The following is a 16,023-nucleotide window of genomic DNA, read 5'->3' on the forward strand; positions in this document are numbered from 1 at the left end:
ATATTTAATATAATAAAAAGATGTCCTATTTAAAAAAAATATTTGTATTAAAAAGTATGTATTAAAAAAAAATATTTTAATTTGAATTTATATTAAATACATATTTCTTTTAATACAAACATATTTTTTAAAATAGGACATATTTTAATTATATTAAATACAAAAATATCAAATAATTTTAAACTTAAGTTTCTTGTATCAAATTATTATTATTATTATTATTATTATTATTATTATTATTATTATTATTGTTGTTGTTGTTATTGTTGAGTGAATATATATATAGATACACACATAAAAATTTAATAAATAAATTTATTATTATTTTTGTCTAAAAAATACAAAAATTTATAATACAATATTATTATGCAATTAATAATAATAATAATAATAATAATAATTATAATAATTATTATTATTATTTTATTTTATTTCATTTTTGGACGAATGATTATTATGTCTAACAGAAAAAATGTTGGAAATTGATATATACATTAATTTTTTTTAAACTAAAATATGTGTTTTTTAAATTTTTGGAGACTGATTTAGATAATTATTCTGTTAAAAAATAAATTAAAAACTGATTTATCTATTAAAATAAAATTTTAAGAATTGATCTCTGTATTAATTTTTTTTAAACTACAAAATTTACTTTTAAATTTTTTGGGACTGGTAATTACTCTCTTATTTTATTCGTGTTCGGAAAAATTGAAACCACGGTCTTACACTCTCAACGTCCCACCATAATTAAAAATAAATAAATAAAAAGAAGAAAGAAAGAGAGAAAGAAAAATCAGATTTTTCTGGCCCTGGGCTATCCATTTTGCTTCTTCTAGCTCGAACATCGGCACCTCGAATTCAGGACTTCACATAAACCTGAAAAGAAGAACAAAACCGAATAGAAAAGTAAGAAAGAAAAATAGCCCTTTTTTGGAGTCCAGAGAATGGCAATGGCGTCATGGAACAGTAGCCTTGGTTCGTATCAAAAGGTAACATAATCTGATTTGTAATTTTTCCCCATGGATATAACTTTTGAGACTTGCCAATTTACCATATTCTCCTCTTTTCAGCAGACGATGGCGTTTGAGATTTCGTGCAGGAAGAGAGACAGAGACAGAGACAGAGAACGGGGTAGCATCCATCCGTACAAAGTGGTTGAGATTACTCCGCCGCCCAAATGTCTTGGCGTTCGTTGCCTTCCTCCTGTAAGTGCCCACCCCATCCAAAGCCTCAGTTTATTATTAATTTATATATAATATCTTTACCGCAAATCACTGTTTGCAAGAATAGGTGAATTATCTGGTGTCTTTTTTATTGTGATGTCTAAATTGTCGAACTTACTTTTAAAAATAAATAATAAAATGTTTAAAATAAAAATAAAATTTTTAAAATTTTTAAATATTATTTATTTGTCTTTTTTAATAAGTTGGACACAATATAATAGACACCATAGGATTCACCCACAGAGTAACACCCTTATAGAAGAATAATTGTTGACACAATTTGTGTAGCATCTTTGATGAATGTTTGGTGTGCCCGGCAACCCTACATCAGATTTTTTTTTACTAGGTTGCTGTGTTGGGTTTGGTAGTAGATAAGAGACAAATTGTTTCTGGCACTGTGCAGTTTTCACTGGAATTTGTACTATTTTCTTGGAGCTTAATGCTCAAACTTTCAATGATAAAGGTTTTTGACAAGCATACTTTATGGGGATAGGATTAGAAGCCCAGTATCTATATGGTGCAAAGCTCATGAAGTCAAGTTGAGAAATTTCAAATTTGAAAGTTTGGTTTTATAGATAAATCTTTTGGTTTCTTTGCTTTTGTATAGGCGAACCCTTATCCCCCTATCCTACTTCTCGTAATGAAATTCTTCTTTTTCTCAAAAAGAAGAAAAGTTGGTCCGATAGAAAGAAAATTGAAAACCTGGTGATCACTGCCAAGTAGAAACTATTGTGGCTGAATTCCGTTTCTGTATTCATAGTTCTTGCAGAAGAAATCATGTGCTTTTCAAAACTATTTCTGAAGCCGTGTAGACAGTTATGTGCTGTCATGATTAAAATCTACCTTACGAGACTTTGCTCAGAGAGTTATGCTGTTGGAAATTGGAATCACTTCTAATAATTCCCATTCTAAGCGGTTAAGGTAAGAGTTGGGATAGTTGCTACTCGAAAGTTTAACTGTCAATTATACTCCCACCTTTTTATAAAAGGTCTAGCAACAAGTTCATCAAAGACACTACTAGCATGATTTTTATCAAGTTAGGCTTGGATGATAGATAGTGATTAGTAAGAGCCAAAATTAACACCGGATGCGGTGATGACGAGTAATGGAGTGAATTCAAGCATCATGAATGCCCCTTTGACAATGTTAGAAAAGTGCACACCATGGTCACATGGTTTAGGGAGGATGCTAGGATGAAGAGTCCGTCCTTGGTTGAGGGGCACAAGGTGTGATGTGCCATGGTAGATACTAGAGCAAGTGTCGATGATATTTATTGGGCAGCCATTAGGATGCTTGGCATCCTGAATGAGTGCTCATGAACTAGATATGTGATAAGTGAGTCCAATAAAGAATTTGTAAGATATCCCTAGGGTAGCTTATGGAGGAGCATCCAATTCGCACATCCTACTGCGATGGCCATGGATACCTTGAATGGATGTATTGCATGCCTTCTTGAATAAGAGCTAGATGTGGAACGAACATATAAAGGCAAAGTGTGCACCTTTTAAAGCTCATGATCTTTGATGAGTCTTAAACTAGAAATGGCACGTGCTTCACAAATGCTGCGAGAAGTGAATGAATTGAGAATTTCTCATTGAAAATGGTGGCCTAATGCATGAAGCTGGCACCATTGTTCCTAGAGCCTCGAGAAAAATAAACTTTGATTGCTTTTCTAATTTTAGGACAGTTTTGCCATTTGTCTGCAATTAATGGAGATCGGAGATGTCTAAACTCTAAATAAACTGATGAATGAATTTTTGTACTATTTAAGCTTTTTTTTGAGTCAGAGTTTGATCTTGAAGACTGATGGGTATAGATTAGTCATAGTTTGATCTTGGAGATGCAACATTTATCAATATTTTCTTTTCATGAGTTCCCTATTTTTCGTTGGTTAATTTATTTCAGTGACTGGATTTTATCATCTGTTTCTTTTTTTCTCGTTGGTTAATTTCTGATCGTGCGAGATTTAAATGTTGACAATTCAATATATGAAAGATGTAAACTAATTTGTTACTCATCAATGATTGAGTTAGTTTCCAAAACTATCCAACAAACTATCCAGTTTGGTACTTTTGTCGAACTAACCAAATCCTTGATATTTATCGAATTAATTTACATCTTTTGTGGTTAAAAATTAAAATGATTCACAAGGTTTTTCTTTTTCGTTTTTTTTTTTCATGAAAACAGATATGACAATCAGATTTGGATATATTAGTTTACTCCCAATTAGGACCTATTAAAATTGTTAATCTACTATGAATGGTTGAAAACTTCCTCGAGAAATGGCACATGCAATTTAAAATGGTGCATAACATAATGTTTTCCAACTTCTTTGTTACCCCAAAAAGCAGAACCTGCAGTGTGGGGAGAGTGTGACAATTGAAGGACAAGGTTATACAATTTCAGCAGTAACACATCGCTATCAGCTTCGGAAGGGAAAATACGAACCAAGCGAGAAAAGGCTTGATGTTTTGTCCACTGGAAGATACTTAGTAAATCTTTATTTGGAAAATTTGTTAGAACAATCTTGATTAGTGCATATTTTCAAGTTCTATTTTATTAGTTTCAATATGTAATTCCTTGGCTGTGTGTTATAATCAATATTAACAAACAAATTTGTCTCTGTTTAAGTATGATAATCATCATTATTAAACTAAATTTTATTATTTCTTGTAACGAACCTTTTCTTAATGTGAGCATATCCCTAATACACGTTTATCTTAATACATATGTGGAAGGCTTTTAACAAACTATATTTATCTTTATGATTTTAGACTGACTGAAACAGTAAAATAAATACAACGAAATCTATTTGATTAATTTCTTTGGATGATAACATAGATCATATTATATTTCTGAATTATGTACACATGAAAGATCAAGTTTAGGATTAGTAAATGGTCCATTGAATAAACCTTGGGCAATCAATTTATATGCTGCCTCAGTAAGATGCCATCCATCCCAAGGAATGTATTGAGATGGATCAACACAAGCTATGACTCCTGGGCTGCCACAATGCAAATCAGTAGGATTGTTTACATCTGTCAGCGGACAACATGCACTTGAAATTGGTTCTGTAATACCTGAAATTTCATCCTCAAGAAATAAATTACATACCCTAAAAATAAAAAAATTATTGTTTTTATTTTTTTTTCTTACAAAATTCTAAAAAAAAAACTGTAACTGAAAACAAAAAATAAAAACATAAATCAAATACACTTTAATTAATATCATTTAAATAAGTGATAACTAGTCAGTATCATAATATCATTCTTATTTTTTTAGTTATCATTCTACACATTATTTTTTTGAATTTTTTTATATATAAATAAAAAAATAAAATAACATTATCAAAAATAGAGAGTAGTTCATACCAAATTGTGTTGGAGAACGATATAATCTGAGGGCAGAATTGTAATAATCTGCATAGATGATAGTTGTAGTGGGATGAAGCAGTCGAAGTCGATTAAGTTCAGCATAAAGCATGTCGTTATAGTATTGAGCAAACTTGTTTAACGACTTTAGACAACCAGCTTCATCATATTCACTCTTATTTGAAGTTTGGAACATTGTCAAATACTTGAAGTTGCACCCAATAGGAAAGTTTCCTGGTACCACGAGAGTTTGTGCTCCCACCTCGATCAATTTCTGAAAATGAATTATTTGAAGGCTTAAACATTGTTCGCATGGATAATTATTTGAAGGCTTAAATTACTGTATGTATTACTATTTATCATTTTATTTCTAGTATTCTAGTACAGTATGAAATTGTAAAAATATATAATAAATCATACAATCCTCTCTTCTTTATTTATTTCAAATTCATGAAAAAAATAGTTAAATATTTAAGACATTCTTTCATTCATTTTTTGATAAAGAGTCTATTTAAGAAACCAACTCTTTTTTTTTTTTTAATTCTTGAGCAAACAGGAAAGAGAAGAATAAGAGAGAAACACAACATTGACAAAATTTTAGTTTAAAGAGTTTAGATTCCAAACTTTTTTTTCTTATAAATAATGGTAATGATATAATTTTATATTGTTTGAATTAGATCAAATAAATTCAATTCTTAAAACATTTTTGTTTTGTTTTGTTAATTTGATATTTTCTAAAATATTGTAAAAGCATTATAATATATATATATATATATATATATATATATATATATATATATATATATAAAGAATATATATATATTCTTTTATACCTATAAATTATAATGCTTTTTATTTAAGCATTTTTTAAGGATTGACCTGTATCATTGAAAGCAACTTAAATATATTAAAACTATGATGGTATATAGACACAAAAAGTCAAGCACAATATAAAAATACAAAATTATTTTATATTTAATTTTTTAATCAAATTTCATATATAATATAATTAAATTAGATTTACATTTAAAAATAGAAATAAAAATATAAAAAATAAAATTGGCAGTTACTTTATAGAAAATGTTATTATTCTACTATAAAATATTAATTATTTTAGTAGTTGATTATTTTATTATAAAAAAATATATAAATATATACATAGTAACTATTTATTGAGTTTTCTTTTATATTTTGTTATTCAAATTCTTATTTAATTCTATGTTATATTTCTGACTTATAACTTTACAACATATCTCTCATATTTCAAAGGGTCCCCCTGACGCCTGACCCGCTAGTAACTGAAAATCAAATGAGCCATTCAAATGTATTTGTATTAAAAAAAAAAAAAAAGTCTTACATTGATAGCTGAAGAGATTTCATTAATCACAAGGGGCACATATTTTCTGATTTCTTTTATACTCTTATGTTCTTTGAGAGGATGGTTGAAATCGTTTCCACCAATCTCTCCCACAAGAAACAAAGAGCTCCCAAGAATTTCTTTCAACCCTGTAAGTCAAATCAAAGTTTTATGACTCATCATAAACTGTTGTTATTGGTTCAATTCACTCTAGCAATAAAGCTTCTTATTTTGTCTCATGCTTAATTCTCAATTTAAATTTTATGCACAATAATAGAAAGCAACACGCAAAGTGGATAATAACAATTGTTATTTGTAGGTCTCAAAAAGGAAAAAAAAATAATTGAAATACTAATACCATTGATAAAATACTAAGCTAATACTAGTAATAGATTTTTTTTTTACTTTTTTGTTTCCTTTATATGTATGATTATTGATTTTCATCAACCTGTTACCTGTTCATAACACTAATAAAATATTAAAAAATTTAAATATATATTATAAATAAATATAGAGTTAAATCCAACTAAGTTGAAGGAAAGAAAGTAGTTTACCTGAAGAAGAGTTAGAGAGAGAAGGGAGCAAGTTCATGAACCAATCTAACTGTACACTTAGGGTATAGTTGTTTGAAGCAAATATACCCTTGTCTATAAAGAAGCTAGAATCCAAGGCAGTGGCACCCCCAACAGCAAAATTCACTCCCTCCATTGTTGGATTCCAATCTTTTATTTTACCGCTCTTGATTCCCAGGTATGGTTTCACCAGCGGAATCCCCATTTGCTCAGCTACCAACAATGAATGAAAGAGGAACATATATTGGTAAGAGGAATCAACACACAATCCGTAGAGTACAAAAATGTTAAGAGTTATTATTACCCTACGAAAAATTGTTAAGAGTTATTATTTTTCGAAAATGTTTAGTAAAATAAAAAAATCAGTCAAAAACAGCCATAATTTACTTTATTTATTAATTGAATACTAAATAAAATTAATTTTAGCTGTTTTTTTTTTGGTCTTCTTAGTATTATCCTTATTTTTAAGGTAAAAGAATAAAAAATTTATTAGTTTGATTCAACTGTAAAGGAGACAAAAAAAAAATATTGGTCACTTAAGAAAATTATAAAATTAGTAAAATAATTTTTAATTTATTATATGTAGTTGAATTTAATAAAATAATTTTTAAGTATATAAGGATAACGATAATATAATATACCAAAATTTACAAAATTTAAAATATTTTTGTAAAAAGGTTAATAGTTAAATCAATTTAAAAAAATAAATTATTCGTCAAATTCGTCTTTACATAATTTTTTAATTAAATTAATTATTAGAAGATTTAAAAATAATGGCGTATGTTCTTCGGTGAATTTAGTTAACAATTTTCATTAATGATAGCCATGTAAAATATTAATGACACCGTGAAAAAAACTCAGGTACAGTCTATTTTATGTGAAGTTGATATCTGAGAACCATTAAATAATTTGACTAATTTAACTAAATTTTTATCTAAAGGTTACTAGATATCAACTTCAGTCGACTTCACTTGAATCTTTACGTAAGTACATATCACCACCCTAAAACGATGCCATGTGGGTTCATAAGGGTTGCATAGACACAAAATGATGACGTTTTTTGTGATTGTCGTTTCCACTTCAAATCTCCTCCACTCATTTCCAGATACCAATATATTCTGAGCCAAAATCAAAGAAAACGAAAGCTGAAAATTTGAAAACATTTAAAGCATTTCTATTTGAAGTTGGAAAATGATCAATCCTCTGTCCCCTTCTGAAACTATGACGTTCGGTAATGGTCATTGGTGGTTTTGTGACAATTCTTCTCTTATGAATTAGAACGATGTCGTTTTAGGGGGTGGTCTATTATTTAACGTTTTATGTAGCCAACTGTTAACGAAAATTGTTACCATATTAATAGAATGACAAACGCGATTAATCTTTTAGAGATTAATTTAATTAAAAAAATTATCTGTCAAAAATAATTCTTGGTGCAAAGTTTTAGTGTGTGTTTGGATTACAGTTTGTAAACGGAGATTTGTATAAAATTGATTTTGTAAAATTGATTTTGATCAAAAGTGAGTTAGTATTAACGTGGTTTATGTTTGGTAATTTTTATTCAAAATGGATTATAGTAAACTAAATATTGTTTGGATTATATTATTCAAAATCACTTTTAGATGAAAAATTACAAAAAATGACATGAATTTAAATAATTATTTGATGTTATCTTATAATTTTATTTTAAATATTTAAATAAATTTTAATATTTTTTTAGTACTTTTAGTATTCTTTAGTACTCTAATAGGATTAATAGAATCATAATACAAAGTAAAAAAAATATTCCATACAAAAAAAATAACAATAACAATAAAAAATTCATATAAAAAAATAAAAAATTTTATAAAAAGTAATAATATACATAAACATAAGAGAGCATTAGAAAAAAATATTATAAAAAAACAATAAACATATGAATATGAAGGACATAATTGGTACATAGAACATAAAGTTTAATCCAACGTGAAAAGATCAACGAAAAAGCTAGAATTTTTAGCTTTTAGTAAACCATGGTTGAAGACAGAAATCACTTCTACATTTATAGGATAAAAATATTGCCAAACATAAAGATAAAACATTTAAGAAACTCAAACAAACTTTTTTCTTCTTCAACGCAAATCCAAACACATCCTTAAAGTGCATCCCTGGTCCTTGGCATGAAAAAGCTTTTAGTATGCTAAAAACTGAAAAAAGTTGCTTCTAATAATAAAAGATCATGCATGATATGGCATATATTAAAATATAAAATATATAAAAATTGGATAGTAATATTTTTAATATGTAAATAGTATTTAGATAAATAAATTATGATTTAAAAAATACCAAAAAAAAATAAAAATAGATTTTTCATTTTTTAATTATGATAAAATATAATTTTTTATTATATATTTTTAAATAAAACTAAAAAAATATATTAAAAAATATTAAATAATAAAAAATGATATTTTATTAAACAATTAAAAAATAATTAAAAAAATTAAAAGTATCCATTCCAAAAAAACGAACGAGATACGGAGATACCGGAATTACCAATGAAATCAATGATGAGACGGCCATCCGACCATCTTCCAGTTGGGTGATGAAAGTAGGTTTCTCCGTATGGAAGATTTAATGACGGAATTATCTCTGACGCCTGAGGGAGAGTGGAAGATCCGTATAAGGTGTTTCCAGTGTCCGCAAGGAAATCTCCGAAGCTGTACACTCTTTTGTAGCACCGCCGGCTTGAACTGCTGCTTGAAATGAACCCACCTGCAACCTCCTCAAGAAGAAGAAGAAGAAAGATCCATACTCTCAGAAACCAAGCCATAAATATCAGACGGTGTCAACTGTCAACTACTCAACTAACTCACTCACTCTTCATCCAAAGTTATTAACGAATTGCTTCGAGATTAAAGACGAAGAATGGGTATTATATATATATAGGAAAATAAGTATATTACATACGTATATTATTAACAAAAATATTAATAACTACTTTTAATAAAAAAAACAACATAGGTCCACACTCCACGTTGCATAAAATAAACAAAAAAGATTATCTGCATTACCATATTAATTAATTAATTAATGGCCGCTTTGCTTTATTTGCTCAAATGGATACCTGTAGCAACCAGCAAGACAGGCAAAGATACGATATACGAAATCCAGTTACAGACACTATAAATAAATATATGAGAACCCGACACTTAAATTAAAAACTGGTATATCAATCTGTACTCTTTGCATGGAACAATATAAAAAATATATAAAGTATTTTTTAATTTTTTAAATAAAAAATATATAGTAAATTTTATTATAAAAAATTTATAAAGTTAATTAAATTTAAAACTTAATTATTTTTAATATTAAAAAATAAAATTAATAAATAATAATTTTAGCTATTTTCAAAATATAATAATTATTCACTAATAATAATATATAATTTGTGATTAAATTAAAATATTTATATTAAAATTTTATCTTTTTAAAGATTTTTTGGAATAACGTCAATGGATAAATTTGTAAATATTTTTTTATGATTTATGATTAAAATTTTAAATTTTTTATTATTATGTTAAAATCAATTTAAACAAATAAATCTAATATGAGATAAAATTGTCTTTGAATTATTTTTTTATTATTATAGCAAAAAAATATTATGAAGAACTATTTTTTGCTACAATCTATTTAAAAATTATTTTATATTTTATTTATCATATTCATTCTTAAAATTAAAGTAATATGACTAACATTGTTATTTTTTAAAATATACGAATATATTTTATCTATTCTTAAGTTAAAGTAGTTATATTTGTACCTAAAAATAATTTTATATTTTTTATTAGTTTAAATACCTACCAAAAATATTAAAAATAAAATAAATGCACAATATCATATCACAATGTTAGTAGACTTATTAGTTCAAAAAGTAATTTATAATATTTTTTTCTATTTTAAAATAGATAATAAATTTACTAAAATAAATAGATAAAATATAATTTATACTTATTCTTTATACATAAGCACTATTGTATATAATTATGTGTGATCCTTATAAAAGGAAGATAAGCCAAAAAGACAAAAAAAAAATACATAACACTTTTTATCAATGTTATTTCATCACTCAATCTCTCAAATTTAAAATAAAATTAAACTCGTAATGAATATAATTTAAATATTGAAAAGACTCAACATGTGAATAATTATGATAAATTATAATTTGTATGAAATTAAAATAATCAAATTTGTAATAAAAATATAAAAAACTCAAATAAATAAAAATAAAATAAAAAAGATAGAAAAATTAGAGTACAATAATGAATAATAATATTTTATGTTTATAAAAATATTAAAGAGTAAAAATAAATTAATAATGCATCATAGGAAAGAAAAAATATTACCAAATGAAAGAACATCCAATAAAAAATAAATTTTTTTTAGCATATATGATATTTTATAAGGAATAAGTTATAAAATAAAGAAGTAGATAAAATAAAAAATAAATAAATAAAATTTTGTTTTTTAAATAAATTAAAAAATATTCATGATCATATAATTGATGGTCAACATATAAGATAATAAATTGTAAGAAAATATTAATAAAAATATTAGATTTAATATTAAAATAAAAATAGATATATAAACAATGAATAAATATATGGAATGTAAGATTAAAAAAAAATGAAGAGAAATTTTTGGTAAATAACTAATCAAATATTAATATGACAATAAATTAATTATAATTGTTTGAATAAATAAAGTTAAATAAATATCTTAGAAATATGCAATATATAAATTATAATACTTTTAAATATAATTATTCAAAATACATAAGACGAAAAAAATTAATATAAATTAAAACAAAATTAATTCATTTATTTCAGTCAAATTAAATAATTAATACAATTAATTAGTTATAATTAACGTGATCAAATCAAATATTAAAAAATTTGATATTTATCTCAATTAAATCAAATAAATAATTAATTATGACATTCTTAAAAAATAAAAATTATTAATCAAAATATACAGGAAAAAATTAATATAAATTAAAATAAAATTAATTTATTTATTTTAGTTAAATAAAATAATTAATATATTTAATTAGTTATAGTTAATGTGGCATAATAAAATATTAAATAATTTAATATTTATTTTAATCAAATAATTAATTAATTAACACATTTAAATTAAATAAATAAATAAATAAAATATACCTTAAAAATATGACATGTCAGCAATGCTATTAATTAAAAAAGTCCAATTTTAATAACATATAATAGATAGATAGATTGTGGTTTAAATGGATTTTGTTTTTATAAAATATTTTTTAATTATTTTAAATATATACTAAAATTAGTCACTAATATAAAATATATATTAAAAATAAGTTAAATTATATATATATATTTATACATAAATACATAATGACTAACTTTTGTAATTAATTTTAGTGTGCAAATAATTTTTTTTGTTTATTTTGTATAATATTTCTTTTGGTTTTGATCTAATAAAATTTAAAAGAGTTTAATTTTAATTCCAGTTAGTTTTAAATATTAATGTGATAAATTATGTGGCAAGTCATGTTAACATTTAACTTATGATGTAAGCGCTTAATGTATAAAAGACACTTTTTAATTTTCATATGGAACCTTGAAATGTGTTAAACCGAATTATGGGGAGAGAGGGTGCTGAACATGGATGTGGTGTCAGCCCTTAAAGGAAATCGGACCGTGCGACACACATTGTGCAACACGGAGGGTCCGATATGTTGCAACGAACTCGGAGGGTCCGAGTTGATGCATGGTGGACACGCGGCGCTCAACCCTTGCTCTCCAGACGGTGCCCCACATACCGAGTTGCTGGATGCAACAAAAACCCCACCATCCGAGTTTAACTCATTCGGCCTTCACTTTCAACCCCAAAACTCCATTGCCATCTTCATTTTTCTGCTGTTGGTGCATGGTGGAGAGTATAGAAAAATGTCAAAAAGAAATAAAATTAAAGATGTTGATCGTCCTAAACTTCACATTATGCACTATCTCAGTTTGCCAGATTATGTAAGTTTGGTTAATTTTTTTTAACTTTTATAATTATAGTTATTATTGTTAAAAATTCAGTTGTTAATGTTATTGTTAATATCTGAGCTTAGGAATATACATAAAATGAGTAGGATTCATTTTAATTTTTTTTAATTTTTTCACTATTTTTGTAAAAAAATTATTTTTGTTAGTGGGTTAAATATTATTATTGTTCCCATAAAAAAATATTATTATTGTTAGTGTGTTAACGATGATGATGCTATATTCTTGTTCTTGCAGTTTTAAAAAAGAAACGCAATTTTTTTAATTTATTTAATATTTTTTTTATAATTTTTAGAATTTCGGAAGAAGAAGTGAAATATTAAAATAGTTAGAAAATAAATTATACAATTAAAACCGAATTGTTATTAATTTTTGGATACAATTTGTTTTTTGAAATATTTTATAAATTTATAATTATTTGTAATTGTTACGATATTATTAAATGTTATTGTGACTAACATGAACAGTTGGACATAGTAATAAATAAGAACTCAATGATTATTAGTATTAATTTAGAAAAGTGTGTTACTTTATTGTAATTAATTGTAATTATCATTGTTAAAAAAGTTAATTATTATTGTTATTAGAAAATGAATTTATGAAGATATTGAGGATAATTATTAATATTTTTAAAAATTTTGGAATATATGTTTAAATTTATTTAAGTAACAGGTAATAGGTAATTATTAAAACAAATAATAATAATGTTATTATTTAGAGAAATTATTGATATATCGTAAATAAAAAAACAAACAATATCTCTAATTTATTAATTTTATTGAGATTTGATTTGGAAACTATGTATATGTATGTATTATCTATATATTTGTATCTATTAGTTAATGTTATTAATAATTCATTTTGGAAGTAGTAATTATTTGTTTTAGTCAAGTTAAGTCAAATAATTTATAACAGATGTTTAGTTTTAAGTAATATTTGTTGTTGAGTTAATTGTGAAGATTTTGTTAATAAGTGTCTGTAGTTTAAAAATTATTGCTTTGTAGTTGTACATTAGCAATAGTTTGTTAATTGACTAATAACTTATTTTTTTTTGTAGAAATTAAGAATGTTGACCTGTGACCATCCAATTCCGCCGGATCGGTACAACGATTGGGTGGAGGACCATTTACGAGACTGGATTCTATCATGCATCTCAAATTGGTGTCGTACAAAATCAGAAAGCACTCGTGAATGCTTTAATAGAACGGTGACACCCAAATACACATACGTTTCACCTTCCAATTGGTGAGTGTGCCGTAACTCTTGAAGACGTGGCTCTAATTCTTGGTCTCCCGACGGTGGTCTTCCAGTTACTGGGATGACAATGAGTAGTTTCTCAGCGTTGGAGGCAGAATGTTTGCTTCAATTTGGCGTGGCACCGCGTAAGTCGGAGTGTAGAGGATGCTGCATAAAACTGACTTGGCTTCGGGAACTAAAAGAAAACATTCAGTTGACTGATGAATTAAGTATACAGAGGTATGTGAAGTGCCATATTATGTTGCTCATCGGGACGATCTTGTTTGGGGATAAATCTGGGGCAGGTGTGCACTGGAAGTACCTTCCCTTGCTTCGTGATTTTGCCAGTATTGGACATTATAGTTGGGGTTCGGCATGCCTAGCACACCTCTACAGGGAGTTGTGCAGGGCATCTCGTTATAACTGTAAGGAAATAGATGGTCTAATAACACTTCTGCTCGGTTGGGCTTGGATTCGACTGCCATATCTATCGCCGCTCCCGAGAGAACCCCACAGTTTTCCACTAGCTAACAGGTAATGTTACGTTACAATCTACCCGTAGCTTTATATTTAAAATTCAGTTTAGCTAATTGAATATATGATATTAGGTGGCGTAACTGGAAGCGTGGTGACCGAAAATATAGATATTTGAATCTAGCTCACTTTAGGAAGGCCTTTGATGAACCGCAGAAAGGCCAGGTGTGTTTTAATTAAAGATTTATGAGTTTCGGGTATTTTTATGAGGCATTTTTGTTGAATTTGATATTCTGGATTGTAATCATGAGTTTCCTTTATTTTTCCCAGTTTATGTGGGTTACATATGCTGTGGATCGCGTGGATCCAAACATAATTCCTCCTGAGATCTATAATTAAACTAATATACTACTTATATTTACTTAATCTACCAATAAATTTCTATTTATATTGACTTAATTTTAATTTACCTAAATTTAACCAACTTAACGAATTTTAAGTTAACTAATTTACGTATATTTACTTAATAAAATCTAATTTAACCAATTTTAATTTTATTGATTTACTAATAAATTCCAATTTATAATTACTTAATTTACTAATTTAACTAATAAATATTAACAGATATTTAACTAATTTACTACTTAACCAATACGTTCTAATTTATATTCAAGTAAATCAATAACTCTTTTATAAATTTAATATCTTAAAGTTAAATACACCAATAGGTAAACAAAAATGCGTACTGATTGAGTATATTTTCAAACCTAAGTTAGCTACTTGGTCCAGCTATCAACATAAATTAATAAAAAATTATAATCTTTCGTATAAATACGGAGAATTACGTACCTGCATTGGTATAATCCGAAAACTCCGGAACATGCATGGCTTCCAAATCCAATACTCGTATGAATGATGGCTCCTCAAACGGCACATCGTTTGCCAGTGCAGTTGCCACATCAGACACATCTGGAGCCATAGCTCCGTCACCTTGAACCTCATCTCCATCTAGACCAAATATTGTAATCCTCCCGTAGAATATTCCGATCGGCCTCAAATTGCTCAAACTCAACATACAACTCGATGAACGAGAGTTGACTCCGATTTTCAATATACATGGAAAACATATCTTGCATGCTCGCTTCGTCCGTTACATATTTGGTTTGAAACTGGACGAATCCACCAAACACTTGTATAGGATTTCTGTATAGAATACATGATATCCTTCTTGCCCTCTCATAATGAATCTTTTCACAGATCACACCTTTGATGAGATTGAAAAAAGAATCACCAAATCTAACGAATTTTCACAAACAAATGTTACTCCTTCAGATGTTTGTAACAAAATCTGACCAAAATAATACACCTTCAATAGTACTCTGTCACTCATTTCTCTCAATCACATTAACAAACTCATAAACTTGAGTTTTGGATTTTTAGCTCCTTTATTAAACAAGTGATGAAACAGAGAAACTAAAAACCAGGAGGACCGTTGAAGAAGGAGACGAAGAAGATGAGAGAGTTGTTGTTCTGATCCACTTTTCACTAACATTTATTTAAAGTGCCAACCAAATCGGACCATGCGATTACCTTTACTGAATTCAAAAAAATAATAAAAAATTGCATGTCGGATCCTCCGATTTCCTAAAACAACACAAAAAAAACCACACTTCTAGCAACTCGAATGGTATGATTTCCATCATCCAGAATTTTAGCATCTCTTTC

At 26.8% G+C, this 16,023-nt stretch overlaps 1 protein-coding gene and 1 long non-coding RNA gene across 2 annotated transcripts; one reads left to right on the forward strand and one right to left on the reverse strand.

Moving 5' to 3' along the window:
- The first annotated feature begins 799 nt into the window (after nt 1-799).
- Nucleotides 800-3,754, forward strand: LOC112697439 (uncharacterized). The gene is made up of 3 exons (XR_011862638.1): nt 800-989; nt 1,071-1,205; nt 3,572-3,754. It is a non-coding gene; the product is annotated as an uncharacterized lncRNA (long non-coding RNA).
- Nucleotides 3,755-4,016: 262 nt separating this feature from the next.
- Nucleotides 4,017-9,475, reverse strand: LOC112697438 (GDSL esterase/lipase At1g28600). Its single transcript, XM_025750614.2, has 5 exons — nt 9,056-9,475; nt 6,509-6,739; nt 5,955-6,103; nt 4,598-4,871; nt 4,017-4,306 (listed from the first exon to the last, which is right to left on the reverse strand). Exons 1-5 carry the CDS (start codon nt 9,330-9,332, stop codon nt 4,071-4,073), a joined length of 1,167 nt encoding a protein of 388 aa, XP_025606399.1. The 5' UTR covers nt 9,333-9,475; the 3' UTR covers nt 4,017-4,070.
- Nucleotides 9,476-16,023: the final 6,548 nt, after the last annotated feature.

This window comes from Arachis hypogaea, chromosome 6, assembly GCF_003086295.3.
Source record: "Arachis hypogaea cultivar Tifrunner chromosome 6, arahy.Tifrunner.gnm2.J5K5, whole genome shotgun sequence".
NCBI lineage: Eukaryota > Viridiplantae > Streptophyta > Magnoliopsida > Fabales > Fabaceae > Arachis > Arachis hypogaea.

Excerpts from the sequence above, each read along its gene's own strand:
- LOC112697438 (XM_025750614.2), bottom strand. The coding sequence starts at position 9,332 with ATGGCTTGGTTTCTGAGAGTATGGATCTTTCTTCTTCTTCTTCTTGAG. Across the intron at positions 4,872-5,954 it reads AAATCTCTTCAGCTATCAAT|AAATTGATCGAGGTGGGAGC; the intron begins GTAAGACTTTTT and ends ATTCATTTTCAG. Across the intron at positions 4,307-4,597 it reads TCGTTCTCCAACACAATTTG|GTATTACAGAACCAATTTCA; the intron begins GTATGAACTACT and ends ATGAAATTTCAG.